Source organism: Epinephelus lanceolatus, chromosome 4, assembly GCF_041903045.1.
Source record: "Epinephelus lanceolatus isolate andai-2023 chromosome 4, ASM4190304v1, whole genome shotgun sequence".
Classification (NCBI taxonomy): domain Eukaryota; kingdom Metazoa; phylum Chordata; class Actinopteri; order Perciformes; family Serranidae; genus Epinephelus; species Epinephelus lanceolatus.
The window spans coordinates 41,902,765-41,918,419 of record NC_135737.1 but is presented as its reverse complement, the minus strand read 5'-3'; the positions used below and the strand labels follow the sequence as shown (position 1 = coordinate 41,918,419).

At 44.0% G+C, this 15,655-nt stretch overlaps 1 protein-coding gene across 1 annotated transcript in view; it reads right to left on the bottom strand.

Annotated features, from left to right (window-relative positions):
- LOC117260077 (calsyntenin-2-like) overlaps positions 1-15,260 on the bottom strand; it is a 373,596-nt gene extending 358,336 nt beyond the window's left edge. The window contains exon 1 of the mRNA XM_033631954.2: positions 14,817-15,260. Within this exon, the coding sequence (XP_033487845.2) occupies positions 14,817-14,880 (64 nt within the window). The 5' untranslated portion in view covers positions 14,881-15,260. The remainder of the gene's footprint in view (positions 1-14,816) is intronic.
- Positions 15,261-15,655: the final 395 nt, after the last annotated feature.

The following is a 15,655-nucleotide window of genomic DNA, read 5'->3' as shown; positions in this document are numbered from 1 at the left end:
CAGGTTTGAAAAACAATCAAATTGTGGCCTTTCTTTTTACTAACTACTGGAGCCTGTTGGGCGTGTACGAGCTGACAGGTACTCTATGTGCTCTCTGCCTTCCTGGGGAGGGAGATGGGAACACCTTGGTGATTTCTCCCAAAACACACAGGGACAAATGAGGCTCTGAGCGTCCCGTTAAAAAATGATATAACCCAGCAGAGAGTTCACGTCCCTCAGGATTTGACCTAGAGGCAGGTAAACACACACATGCACAGACGTATACACACACACGTTTGGGAATGCAATTACTGAGCCTGTGCAACAGCCACAGGGAACTGGGGTGCACCTTTAGAGAGGGGAGAGGAGGAGCTCGCAGTGTGTGTGCCACTGTGTGTGTGTGTGTGCTTGTGTGTGTGTGTGTCAGTGGCCCAGTTACAGCGGAAGAATAAAATTGCTGCATCCGTGACAGGCCCTTCTACACAAAGCTGGTCCCACCTGTTCATTTCAAATGCTCCACCTGTGCATGTGTGTGTGTTTGTTTGTGTGTGTGTGTGTGTGTGTGAGTGTGCATTCATGTGTGTGTGTGAGCGAGCAATCGCCAGAGATGTCTTGGAATGAAGGACACTATATCACGTGGATACATTTCTAGTTTTGAGCAATCGCCTTTTCATAAGTCAAACACACACACACACGCACACACACACGCATGCACACTTCTCCACAAAGTCATCACAAAGCCGCAGGGTTCATGGATCATTGTGCAGAGATTTCTATAGCTGATTTCTATAGCAGCTTGGAAATATGGCCGAGCAGCCGGCAAGTGAGAGTCGTTGGCCACAACTCAATACACTTCAGACTGTTGGAGCAGTATTTATTTTTAGATGTTTTATGGTTCTTGGCTCCGTGGCCCAGATGCTACAGAGAGTCACGGACACACACACAAAAGGAGCACACACACTCACATCAGTATTTGTATATTCTTAATTAGTGCTTCGAGTTTAAAGCTCCTTGAAACTTGGCTGTCAAAACTTCAATTTACGACATGGAGGTTTTTTCGGGAGACAAAGGTTTATATTCAGTGTTTTATACTCAGACACATTTGTGTATCCTTGAGGTGTTTCCTTCCTCGTAGTACATTCGCAAAGCCAAATTTATTAATATTTCAAATCATGCATTGTTTACGTCCGTGCTTGCTAGCTTGTAGTGTTCTTCTCTGCTTTTGTTTGTGCATTTTTTTTGCGCATTGAATGCATTTTTTTTGGGACATTTTCACGCCTTCAAAACCTACATCTGTAGCAGTGGTCCAAAACACAAGGTACCAATAACTCACAGATATTACTGGACTGCAGTCAGACTTAAAAAGCTTGATGTAATTCAAAGTAATAAGTGCTGGAGATGTAAAAGGTTGGACTGTCAACTTGTTTCTATGTTTTGGACCCAGAGTGGTGAGGGCAAACAAGGAGTGGTTGGAACCGTCCTTGCTAAGTACACCATGTTTTTGCCTTTTTGAAAACAAATCTGTTCAACCAGCTGGACTTACAGGCACAATTTGGGTTGGCTCTCACAGGCTTCCTTAATAAAGCCAAAGTTATTCTAAGGAACTGGAAAAATACAAACACACCTTGTTATAAGGACTGGATCGATCTCATGACTGTTAGAGCCTCATACAAGTTCATGTTAGCCAAACTAAAAGATTTGGAGTTTAGATTCACTGGGGAAAAACAAAGGAATATTATATATGCATAACAATCAAAGCAACAACTAAGTGCATGTATAAAAAATGCCTTTTATATATGTTATATTTCTTCAGAGTTTAAAGGAGAATTCTACCAATTAATAAGGATTATATATATATATATAAGAATATACAAGAATAGGTCTAGGAGAATTAACTATTGTACAGCTTTGTATTGGTGGGGAGCTACATAACTGACTATTATTAATTCATGGAGAAGGGGTGGGATAAATAAGTTTGTACTTCCACACACTCCTTTTTGAACATGTAAAACAAATCATTACATGTTGTTTTCAGTTTTCATGCTTCATTTAGTCACCTGTTAATGACTATATGAGTATTTTGTTTATTTGCTACTTACATGTTTGAAATAAACTGCTACTAACTAACTAACTAAATAAATAAATACATTCAAAATTGCAATCCTATAACATTGTTAGACTCAACATGGACAGTTTAAAAAAAAAAAGAAAGATCAAAATTGATGCCGCGGAATCAGAGATGTTCTCTTTTTTTATTCCATACATTATTCTATTTTCGAAAAAACCTAGTGCCTATTACCCACAATACAACTCAACCACCGAGTTCAGTTGGAATGCTTGTGTAATGCTAGTAGTGCTTAACATGGTCTTTAGCCTCTAGCCTCAAGTAGAGATGAGGAGCGGGCTGCAGAGGTCTGATAAGCTCAATTCTTTCTAACTCTACACCACAAGATTGAGGGCCTGTCCCAGTAACCACACTTCCCCTAGAAATACCCACTTGCACTTGGTTGTGCACGTTCACGTTTAGGCTAGACGTGTCCCAAAACAGAATTGAGGTAGTGGAAGTGGTTTCCAACACTTAAAACCCGCCCTAGATTCAAAGGGAGCCCAACCTACACTTTAAGTGGAAGATGAAATTTCCCAGAACACCTTGCGAAGTCAGCAACTTCAGCAAGTTTTGGAAAACAATTTGTTACTGTACGATCGGAATGTAGGCTATACAAACAACAGATGGTTGGACTAGCGTAAACTCACCAGCAATTCAGTTGAACACAGCGTCAAAATATTTAAACAAACCGACTTACCCGCACAAAATCGAACTAGAAGACGTCGTAGGCGCCTCCTGTTTTCAGCATTTCTTCTCCGTTGATTCATCAGACGAAGAAGAATAAACATAGCACACGCCACAACACAGCGCTGGAGCTGGTATTTTCAAACCTGAATAACTACCGGTATCTTGCGTTGTTACTACACGTGATGTATGCCTGCACGTCGGCCTCGCCGATATGCATGAAGTGGTGTCCCATTTCTTAGGGACAGATCTCTACCCTAATATTTCTCACTTCCCTCATCAAAGGTTATCTCGCAAACGGGGGCACTCAATATCAAGTGGAAGATTTAAGGGGTAGAAATGGGATTGGGCCTAGTCTGCCCCAACTGTCACTGACTCAAGTGACATCACCAGATTTTGCTGTGCTCCCTCTTAAGCTACAAAAGTCCCATCAACTTTAAAACAACATAATTGCCTCAAAAAATGTCACCACTGTACATTGCATTTGCACATTATGCAGTGCAATCAATGAAACTTTACACTTCAACAACACTGTGGTTAATGTGTGGTTATGTATAGGCACAGAATTCACTTGGTTATAGTCAGGAAAAGATCATGTTTTGGCTTAAAATACCTGGTGTTAAGGGCACAATCCTGGTAGAAAAAGCTGCAATATCTTGGTAAAAAACAATCGGCTGTCATGCCAATGTCCCCGCTGGACGAGCCTCTACAAAACATCCACCTTTGGAGCCTGAAAAGCTGCTGGAAGAACACCATGGGTCTCCACAAAACAGCCAACTTTGGAGCTCTAAAAAGCCCCCGAAAACACAGCAATGATTTGCTACAATGCAATTGTTTTGTTGTTTGTTGGTCTCAAACAGCGGTCTGCAGCTTGGCAGGCATCTCGCCCAGGTGACTTGCCATCCACCATCCACCTCTAATTAACAGTCAGCTCACACACTGGAAACGTTGATATGATATGAATGAAACATGCATGTGCAACATATTTATGATTTGCAGAAATGTACAATGCAAACATTTTCTTCTGCTGCTTTAAAGACACTGAGGAGAGCAAGGACAAAAACACAAAGACCTGATGAAATTGTACCAACTCTGGCAGAAAAGGGTGTGTTCAGATAGGAGCCCATCGTTCAGAGTCAGAATCTGATTGTGGAAACAGGCTTGAATTAGTGGAAGTATCCCATCAGTCTGACATTGTGTCTCACCCTGTAAGAGTTAATATTAAAACAGTACTGCTCAGGCATCATCATTGAAATGCTGCACATTTCCTGGCCATTTTCACCCGTCCATCTGTCACTCATCAATCACTGCTCAGCCTTATCATAGCTGTGACGGGCTGTCGGGTCCCTGGTGTGTTCTCACATATCTCCGCCCCTCCAATATCCCCACATGCTGGTGTATGCAAATGCCCGCTCACACTGAGGCACAGGCTAATGGAAAGTCAAAAGCGTCTGGTGAGTCTGCTTTCAGCACGACGGACAGCTCCATTGCTGCAGTTTCTTGCTGAGTGCCATTGGCTCATGTCAGGACCGAGGACAGCGCCGAGCATTCGCCTCATGTCTGCTCGAGTAGAACTCCTCTGTTGTCTTGCAATGTTTTCAGTGAGCGTGCAGTATTTCTTAGGGAGAGTGAAAACAACACTGCCATCAAAACAGCAGCAGCGAGGCAGCAATCAAAGCCTTTCTAGTAATCTAGGATGCACCAGCATATATTAAATATACAAAGGCTTGATGATACAGTGTATTAAAGCAAGATAAGTGTCTGGCACCCGGCTCTTTGTGTTTTAGAAATACATAATGACTCATATTTCAGTCAACAGGAATAGAAAGCAGCGGCGGTCTGATAATAGCAGAGATAATGTAGGTAAACAGACATAAGCCAGGCAGACCTGATCTCCAATCACTACCTATCATTAACACCGCAGAGGGGTGACAGACTTTTGAGCATCTGCTGGCAGGCTGGACTAATGCCAGGGGCACTGACACAAGTACTGTAATTCACAACAACCAGCACTAAATAACACGCCTTTTATCAGGGCTGACGAATCTGTGGACCTCAGCACTGATGAGCTGCCCAAAAAGCCCCGAGTGCAACGAGCCTGCGCATCTACAAGTGGAGAAGAGAATGTTTCCATGTAAAGCGTCCATAGGAAAGTACCAGCATGTGTTTCTTTTATTTGTTTGTGTGTGTGCTCAGGAATGTTTGGGTGTATAGATATAAGCTCTGCCAGCTCCTGTTAAGCTTGTAAGTGGCTAACATATGGGATGACAACTGTTGCCTTCATGGGGAAATGGACGGATTAATTGAAATTGAGCACAGATAGGAGAACAGACACGCAAGTGATGAGCACTTAACACAATCATCAAGGCAAAATCACACGGGGACAGCTTGTGTAGTGTGTGTTTGTGCGGTGCGTGCCAGTGTGTTTGCGTTTGTGTCGGGCTTTGAGGGGGATGTAGACTAATGAAGAAAATAAAAATTAAAGCTTGATTAATTTGTGCGTACGGGCAGCCCGGTACCTGTGGATAATCATCAGCCTTGCAAACCATTAGGAAATACATGGTGCTAATGGGGTTTGTGTTTAGACTGACAATGAAGAGGGTGTGTTGCTGATCACCGCGCTGCTGAAACAAGAAACCAATGCTCAAGCAGGGCTGACCTCAATATGAAGCTGTCCTGAGCTGTGAAGCTGTGGTAGCCTTACACTAGCTTTGAACACAAAGCATTGTAAGCAAGAAAGTGTAAGAATAGGACAAAAGCATATAGCCAGGAGTTTCAGTAAGAACATATACCTGGGATCAAGGCAGTCCAGTCATCTTTCTTGCAGAGAGGCAGGTGAGAAGACTGACGCCATTCTCATGTCTGTATGGTTAATATGTAATCAGAGCCAGAAGCCAATTAAGGTAACTTAACATAAAGAATGGAAACAGGGGGCAACAATTAGCATTGCTCTCTCTATGGGTAACAAAATCAGCCTGTAAAGCTCCATAATTAACACAGTATATTCTCTTTAATATGTAAAGAGACAGACGAAGTGTAAAATCCATAATTTGCTGTTTTATGAAGGACTACTTCTTGGCTCAGCCAGACATAGTATTGTACTGAATGTTTAATATGTAGGCTAGTGTTGTTTCAAGAGCATTGTAGGAATACTTGCTGGCAGACATATCTGCCCATTCACCATAAGAAAATGATGGCATTGTAAGTCTTTGCAAACCATGAATAACCATACGGATCATATCCACATTTCTGAAGTGATGGAGTGTATGAACTGAGGATGGTGTGAAACCTAAGCAAGATGCGTGCCAAGCTGTCTTTTAGTCACCAGACCCAGGTATGTTGTATTGACCTCCTGCTGCATTCGTAGCAACCCATCACCATGTCTCGAGTGGAGACAGCGCCATGAAAAGTAGTTGGGTTTTTTTTTAAGACATTACTGCCTATCCTGCTGAGTTAGTGTCGGTAAAACTGGTTGTTTTTTAATGAAACATTACTGCGTTTCCAGTGGAGATTGTGCCCATAAAACCAGGTGTTTCTAACCAAAATATGATATTTTCCAAGTGGTTTTAGTGCCTAAACCTAACCAGATTCAGGGTGCTTTCACACCTGCCCTGTTTGGTTCGGTTCAATCAAACTCAAGTTCGTTTGCCCCCTAAGTGCAGTTCGTTTAGGCAGGTGTGAACACAGCAATCACACTCTGGTGCACACCTTAACAACCATACCGAGACCGTCTTGAAAAGGTGGTCTCAGTCCGGTTACAAATGAACTGCGGTTTGTTTGCCTAGAGAACGTGTTCCGACCTGGATGTGAAGCAACTGCAGTCACATGACACATTGTTTGGGTTAAACATGAGCATGTTACAGTCCTGGAGGATTATTAATGTGCACCTCCTCCTGTACTGCCTTAATATGCACATTCAGCACATCCAATGCATCAAAACATTGTTTTCTAGTTGGAGCCGCGCCTCGTTTTCAAACTGTATGGTTTGACTAAAATGAACAATGACAGCAATATAGTCCACGATGAGCAGCGCTAAAATCAACCTGCGTAGTTGTCCCTCCATTGTGACATTAGAAAGTGTCACATTTATCTTGCAAGTGTACTCTTCTTCAACGTTTGCTTTACTTCCTGGATTTCTCCCACATGGAAATTCTGACCAATCAAGAGCAGCTTTCTCACACAAGGCATTTGATCTGGTCCGCTTGTAAATGCTGCCGTGAGAACACGAACCAACTCTAGGCAATTATACAACTTTGTGACAAAATGAATCCCTGATTCAGACCAAAGGAGACGACTCTAGGTCTGACAGCACCCTAAGAATGTAACGTATCCATGGTTCAGCAAACAATGCTGACATTTTTCTCTGGCAATTGGGTTGATTGTATGCCAAAAGGCTAATTTAGTATACATTTAAGATCAGTGTGACTATGAAATAATAGCTTCCTTATCTACTGTGTGCTGGGATAGACTCCTGCCCCCTGCACACCTTTACAGGATAAAAAAGTGTAGGTAATGTATGGATAGATGGACACATATAGATGAATGCCACCACTGAAAGCAGGGAGAGGTCTGTAAGTTACTCAGCCATTCTTGTCCTGTCTACATGTCCATTATAGAAGTCTGCACTCAACTCCGAGTGCTCCACTTGTCAACTGTGAAGATTTATGAGTCACAGAGACAAAGATCTGCAACTTTCTCTCTGACCCTCTCTGCTCTCACTCGTCCTCTAATTCTCTCCATCTTCTCCCTCTGATCATTTCCTCTGAGGTCAGCCATACCCAGCTGGTGGAGAGGGACAGGTCAGGCACTATCTGTCTGTGTAACCCTTTGCTACTCATCAGTGTGTGTGTGTGTGTGTGTGTCTGTGTGAGTGAATGTGTGTGTCTCACATGTGTCATCACCCCACGCTGAAAAATAGAAGAGAGCCCGCTGGTGAGATTGGAGCAGAGGTAAGTGATTGGAGGAAAACAGGAGCAAATGGATGAGAGGAGGACTGAAGAAGCAGAGGGAGTCTTTTGAACACCCTGGAGAGCTCTTGGGTGTTATGTGTGTATAAGTGGTGTCTTTGCCATGTGCTGTAGGCCATGAGAGCACATCACCAAAGGACGGTGAGAGTCGGGCAAGACACTCAAAATGTCTAACAAACTTGATTATCCCGAAGACGTGGGGACTGAGTGCAGCACTCCACACAAAGACATGCAGTTTTGCATATATGGCTTCATGTGATAATGACTCTGGAAAGTCCATTGTCAGAGTTTGACAATGCAGCCAAAGGTGTATGGTCATTATTGTCTAATAGATTCTGTTACTGTCGAGTAGTGACAACTTTCACCTTTACTAATGGAATAGAAGTGGAAGTGGCAGACAGTAAAGGGAAAACCTTGTTGTCGTATCTTTGTGTAGCTTCAGTCTCGATCTGTTTGTCCTGGTTTGGACTCAGCCACTTTGTTCAACTTTGGCAATAATGCAAAGCAAAAAGTGAAATTTAAGATAATAAACTGCCCCTTCCTGTTTCAATAGGACGATGCCCCTGTGTGCAATACCCATAAAAACACTGTTTTCCAATTTGGTAAAGTACCTTGACCTCAACCCCCATCTAACACGTTTGGGATGAATTGGAACGCCAACTGTCTTATTCTCCAACATCAGTGTTGGGACCTCACCACTAGAGATGGAGGGAATAAATCAATTCTTAGATGCATTGCAATTTTTGGCAGCATTATGGTGCAGTGGTTGGCACTGTCGCCTCACAGCAAGAGGGTTACTGGTTCGAACCCAGGGTGGGGGGGTTCAAACCTACTCAGTGATGAAATCCTAGTGAAAGTTCAGTCAGGAAGACTGTGCATGCTTAGGTCTGTAATGTAATTCTCCTATACCATTTGCCATACACTCCTTCTCACTCACAATTTCTCACCGTCACCGTCTGATGCTGCCAATAGAGACATCAGCTGCTCTATCAGCTAATCACATTAAACCAACAGCCCAGCGACACACCTTTATTATCATCTTGCTGCTGTCTTTTTTAAACATGACTCTCTTTCTGCCTTTCGTATGTCAATGCTGCAGCTGTGTCGGCCCTCCACCTCCCTATCACTGCCTAGTCTTCGTAGATTCATCATCAGCCTAATCAGCTTCTCAGCAGAGTCACCAGCCACCACCACCACAAGTGTCTCCATGGTGGGATTTATCTTGCTGCTGCTCAGTGCAGACACCCCTCAATCACAAAATCTCCCTGTACAGTCTAAGCTCCAAAGTCTTTCTCTCAAATCTTAATTATCCCATATCATCTGTTAATCCATACACCTGTAATCGCTATTAAACAATTATCTTTACTTCATTCATTTGTCTCTCCTGATTAAAATGCTCCTGTAAGTGAAGGGGAGAAAATCTCTACGACCAGGTTCCAAAATGTGTGTGAAAAAAAGTGTGAAAGCAGCAGGATAATGCCCAAGGTTTTGGAATCAGATGTACGATAATCACATATGGATGGAGTGCTTAAGTGTCCATATATTTCTAGTCATGTAGTGTAGCACATGCATTCTCTTCAAATGAAAAGTTTGAATCGTTAGCAATAATACACAGCCTTGCTCAATTCAATACATTCAAGGATTTTAGCCCAGTTTCCAAGCAGTGCCGCATGATTCAGTTCAGTTTGGTACCTTTTTTTCCAGTTTGTGGATGGTACCAATTGCAATTGTTCCTTACATCTGCAATTTTGGTCCCCCCTTTGTTGGGGTACCTAGCACACAGATCTGGTACTAAAAGGTGGAGCTGTGAACACTGCAGTCTGATTGGTCAGTAGAGGACGGTCACTCTGCTCAGGGCTGAGTTGTGTCTGGTTTTGAGGCTCATGTAACCACTGTTTATACTGTGGAGAGTTTTATTAGTAGACTAACAACACAGCAGCTGTAGTCTGAGAAAAACTTCATTCACTGGGCCGACTGCCGGCAACTTTTAAGGTGGAACGTTAACTTGTAATGTTACTCAATGCATGAGTTAACGACGTGAATCCATCAGCACACCTTAAATTTCACTGTGACAACTTTGACCATTATTTTAGTTTTTATATGACTTAAAGTTAGTAATGAGTGGAGCGTCGTTCCTGTGGGCTCCAGCAACACTAAACCCCTGAGCTTGCCTCAGAAGGACTAAATGCACAAACCTGCTATTTTTAAATATCCCATGGAGAGAGACTCTCACTGCAGTCTGTTCTATTTTGTTCTGAAAATGTCGGCGTGCAGCCTCGTTCTGTGGACGATAAACGAGGTGCAGACTTCCATCTGTGTCACCAATAATGACGATAGTGACAACAACCCCGCCCACATTTAAGAGTGCTGTTTGCAGTGGGAACTCTAGGGTCTAGGTACCATGTCTGAAAGGTTACTTTGGGTTCCAAAGGCACCATACCGAAAGTGTTTGGTGGAAACTGGGCTTTTGTTGGTATAGCCTTACTGAGTCTCGAATGACCAGTAGAATATGGTGGCTAACGTTAGCCAGCATTAGCAAATTTAAGATAGACAGTTGCATGCATTGTTCAGCCACAGTAGCCTCACTAAAACATCTCTTTCTCAGTTTTTAAGCCAACAAAGATGTGAAGTCCTTAAAGTTCTCAGTAAAACTTGACAATCTGTGCACAGTTCCAAGACAACTGGGCAACTCCATCTGCTGATACAGATCATGTAATAGGATTGAAAAATTCAGCAGTTATTAAACAGACCTCGTGGTGAGATTGTTTCTTAAGTGCCGTTTCCAAGGTCAAGAATGAACTTTTAACTGCATCTCTATTCTCCTCTCTAATCTTTTTCTCTGTGTACTTTAATTTCATTTTCCTTTCCTCCCTTGTTTTTTAGGTTTCGTTTCTTCCCTCTCCAGTCATGTTCTGTCCATCCAAACACACCTCAAAAAAAACACTGGAGATTCTAATTTAATGCTGCAAAAAATTGTATTATTCTAGTCAAATCCTGTCTGTGTCTCTCTTTCTTTCTCTCCCTCTTTTTTCTCTCTCACACACACACTTTGTTGGGCAAATCAATGAGCCTTGGCTGTCTGAATATCTACTGCCAAGTATGGTCAGCCATGACCACTCAAAGACACTTAAAAAAAAAAAAAAAAAGGGAGAAAAAGCTCCAGGAAGACGAGACACCCACTCACTGCTCGGTGCACCCAGTTCAGTCAGCTACTGAACTACATGCTCGCACACACTCTGACTCCACTCCAACACCCCCCTCTCTCCACATCTGAAAAGACAATAGAGCTGGAAGAGACAAAAATACAAGAGGTAGAACAAACAGAGTCAGACACTGTATACAGAGTAAAGATGGAGGGAGATGTAAGTGTACAGGCCATGGTGGGATGCCTCACTACACTAAGATCTGATAATAGCTTTCAGGGACAAAACTTCCTTTCATTTGTGACTTTTTGTGTAAGTCTAAAAAGAGACAACAAACACCCACTCAACACTACTCTCATTCCATACTTAACACTGAGGCAGAAAGGAAAGATTATTTTCCTCATTAGCAACAAAAACAGAATTTGCTCACTTTAAAGCTAAAGTTCAATAAGCTGCAGAGCTCCATTTTTATCCTGTATCAGTAATCACAGGATCCTTCCTTCTCCTCCTTGTTTGAAGATGACAGCTTAAACACTATCCACCCTGACTCACTCTCCAGCTCTTTCTTTATGTCTCTGATGGCTGTAGGAACTGCGCTGGGATCAGCGGCCGGGTCGCCGTTCCGTTGCTGCAGCCACTAAGCCCTACTGCTTCCCAAATGGCGTGGCGCTGTACCGAGATCAGCGAAGCTTCGAGGACAAAGCGAGTGTTTATAAAAGCATGTGTGATGTTCCTCCATGTCGCTGAGCCTTGCTTCCCTTGGCCTCTACAGGCCGAGGAGGATTTGTGCCGCATCCTGTGTCACAGCCTCGTTGGAGGATTTATAGAGTGCTCCCATAATGCACTTCCTCTCTCCAAAGGGGGGGATATAAATCTGCCTCTTGTTTTTTTGTCACCCCCCTTTTTTATTTGCTAATGGGATCCTCAAATGACTATCCTCTTGGCTTTCTTTATCCCTTGTACGCGCACACAAAAGCCTACACGCCCAGACACACATGCATGAGACCTATATACGCAAAACCATAAATTATAAGACCAGCGTCAATTAATCCTGCGACTTCACAAGCAGGCGTCAGACTATAGCCACAGTCTAAAGCTTTTTACCGAGAGACATCCTCCGAAGGCGAAATACTACATTCAAACTGTTTGTGTGTTTACAGACTGTAAAACATGTACAGTGTGTTTATTTGGACATAATAAAGCAGCAAAAAAAGGTTCCACCAACAAAGAGTCACACAGTGGGTAGCTGAATTAAAATACACTGTGCTGGTAATGAGCTATCTAAATTCAGAGTTCATATTGCTTGGAATTACACAAAAGCGGGGCTCCGGGCAGCACTGGCAAAAAACTCTATAGCTCTTTCTGCTTCGCTGCCAGAAGATTCTCCCTGTCGAGCGGCGACACAGTCAGTCCTGAGGAAATCGTTTGAGCCACAGCATGTATCTGCGAATGCAATAATTCCTTTGTAAACGACATCACCTCCTCGCCCAATTTTTGCATACTTGGCGGCTGTCAACATGTTGGCTGCACTCTATCACTCTCGCCGCTCGTGCACGCGGGCAAACCCACGCACACACACCTACACACACACACACACACACAGAAGCAGAGGGGTGTTAGTGCTTCAAGCTCTGATTACTGACAACTCTGAAACACATACTAAGTAGATGCACGCACATTTAGAGACACACACGTTCACGCCGAGTCTAACTGGATGACTCGAGGGTGACGGTGATTAAAGGAAGTTGCACGTCCACGCTTTCCCGGAATGAAACGGTGGCTAAACAGAAAATGACAGGAGTGGCGGCGCTTCAAAGTTATCTGGAAAACAGCTCCGCATATTGACGCTATGGAGGCGGATCCTTCACCACACTTGACACGAATGCACTCTTTCAGTTGTCATTCCAAAAAAAAACCTGAAATGGAGATACAGATGCACGGGGAAGAAATGGGAAATAATTTAGGTTTGTTGCTTTTTTATGGGCTCTGTTTCCTGCCAACTGTGACAGGAAGTGGGGAAAAGCAGCGAGGGTCAGCGTAGCAACAGATCCTGGAGACAATACACTCTTATTTTCTCCTGGATTTAACTGCACTGTACAGTGGCCCTAGGGAATCAATTAGAATCATGGTGTGCTTGGTTTTTCCACCCCCATTGACTTGGCAGTAATTTGTTTACTTCACAGCCAAGCTCTGGATACAAAAAAATAAAAATAAATCCCTCCTTACAATGCAACTTCCCAGTTTGCTCCTGTTTCCTGTCCTGCAGTATTACATAGATAAACCTATCAGGTTAATACACAATATCTTTAAACAGGTAACAGCATGTAAATGAATACCCAAGAGCACAGACCCTCGACTGCAGCACATTGTGGCTTGCAAGTAAATCCTATTTAAACGAAAGTGCATATGAGGCAAAAGCTTGACCTCTGTGCCAGGTCACGGCCTGCAACAGGTCTATTAGCATATGTTCTCCTTCCACATGCAGCAAAGATTGCAGCTGCAGCCAGCCAGCCAACCGGCGGGGAGGCTTTTCCCTGTGTCAGGAGGCGAGGAGGATGAACAGCTTATCACACTTGTGTTGTCTCCCCGCCGCCAGACGAAACTGACAGGTGTCACCTTGTTATTTTGCTGCGTAAAAGCCAGTCTCCGTCCACAGGGAGTTGATTAGCACATACCTGTTGCCGCGTTTGCCCCGCTTACCTACGGCACACGCCAGGCTCACTGGAGAATTGAGCGGTCCCACTGCAGTGGGGATACTGGTGGACCTAAAAATAGCTGAGTGGTGAAGCAAAGCTGCCAACAGCATGGCACACATTTATGACATCTGGATGTCATCATTACATATCCATGGCTTTGGGGATTATTTGTTGTGGAATTTTAATGAACTAAACGCAGCTGTAGATTAAATTAGCCTGTTGATAAATCCTCATGTTGCTTCATTTACATTTAGCATTTCAAGCAGATTACCTCAGATGGCTTCATCAAAGTTTGGGTACATTTGCAAAAGTAAACCTGAAACCACCCAAATGTTTCTGTAAAATGCACCTGGCTGCTGTCATGCTGCATGTAGACGGAGTTTGCAATCACTGCTTTGCAGCACTTGCAGCTTGGTCTCTTAAGGATATGATCAGCTTTACTATTACAGTTAGCTTTGGGAGTGAGTTACTCATGCATTCACATCTGGACCTCCCTGTCCAGAAGTGGAGGAAGGATTTGTAAAGTAGGTCCTCCACCATAAGCTAATTATTGGCCACATGCACTAATAAGACCACTGTTATCATGCTATTCTGCCCATTTTCAAATACGCTGAGCATCACCGGGAGCCCCCAGATGCTACCTCTTTGCACATTTCCACACAAAACTTATTTAAAAGGACTTCACATATCATCTGCTCCTCTTTCCTCCTCCTTACCTTCACCTATCTGTCACAAACAGACCTTGACAGGAAACACCCACAGTCTCACAACATCTAACAATGTGACAGACTGTTTCTCCTACATCCAGCCGCTCACAAAAAATACTCATAATGTTGCAGCAAAGAAGAAGAAGATACTGTATCACAACAAAAGTGCAAGTCCCTAAATCAATGTTATAGTGATGCCACATGAGATTAGCTCAAAGAATATGCTGTGATAAGGTCATGGTGAAGTACTGTAGGGATGCCACACAAAGCAAATACCATCAAGTGCCATCTGTGCAGTTATAGTAATTTTTAAGTGGTCAGTGTCCTCAAGTCCAAAGAGGAACACTGCAGGGAAAAGGCATCAAACACACAGACAGGCTGTAATCAGTTATCTGTATCAGATGGACATTTCTCTGCATCCACATTCCACACACAGCCTCTCCGCTCCGGCCACATTCACCAGGAATAAAGCTGTAGCGCACTCGCTGATGCGCACCACACGGAGCAGGCAAGTTGCCCTTCACCTACCGTACCTTTGGTGTGAGCGGCGCTCAACCCCAGAGCCACTACAGCCAACACGCCGGCTATTCTCAGCATCTTCTCGGTGGAGGTTCAGCTCGAGGAAGGAGAGCGACTACGGCGACTTCTCTCCTCTCTTTCTTTCTTCTTTCCTCTCTCTCCGTCTCTCCTCCTTCTCCTTTTTCCGCCCTCTCCCTCTTATTCAACGCCTCAGGTTCTCTCCTCTCTCTCTCTGTTCAAGCGGAGTGTGGAAACAGTTCACTGATAATTTGGGACAAGACAGGCAGCGTGGAGTGGGAGAAGAAGAAGAAGGACACCGGGTGCCCGCAACGCACCTCGCCGCACCGGAACGCGCGCGTCGCACCGCAGGTTTCTGTGTGTGCACGGACGGAGGCAGCAACTGAAGTGGGTTTCTGCTGAGACGGGACTGGAGAGCAGCGCACCCCGGGACCAGACCGAGCGACGTCACAGGGAGGAGAGAGATGGATACAGGCGCACCCCCCTCCTCCTCCTCCTCTCCCCCCCCACCCCACCCCTCCTGTCTTTCTCTCCCCTCTATCTCCCTCTCATCCTCCGCCCTCCCCTCTCTCCTCCCCTCATCTCCGGTCTCTGGAGCATCCCAGCCCACTCCAGCTCACAGCGAGCCTGCCGCGCTGAGGACGGATACGTCATGAAAACAATTGAGAAGCACTGACCATCTTGTTTTAATTGACTCCACAAACAACTCCCTGAAGACTGCTGTCACATATTTACAAAACATCAAACTATTTTAGCATACAAACACTCATAATAACGCCATTAGTGTTAAACTGGCATCACCATAACTCACTAAAGAACATTAGTTATAATGCAG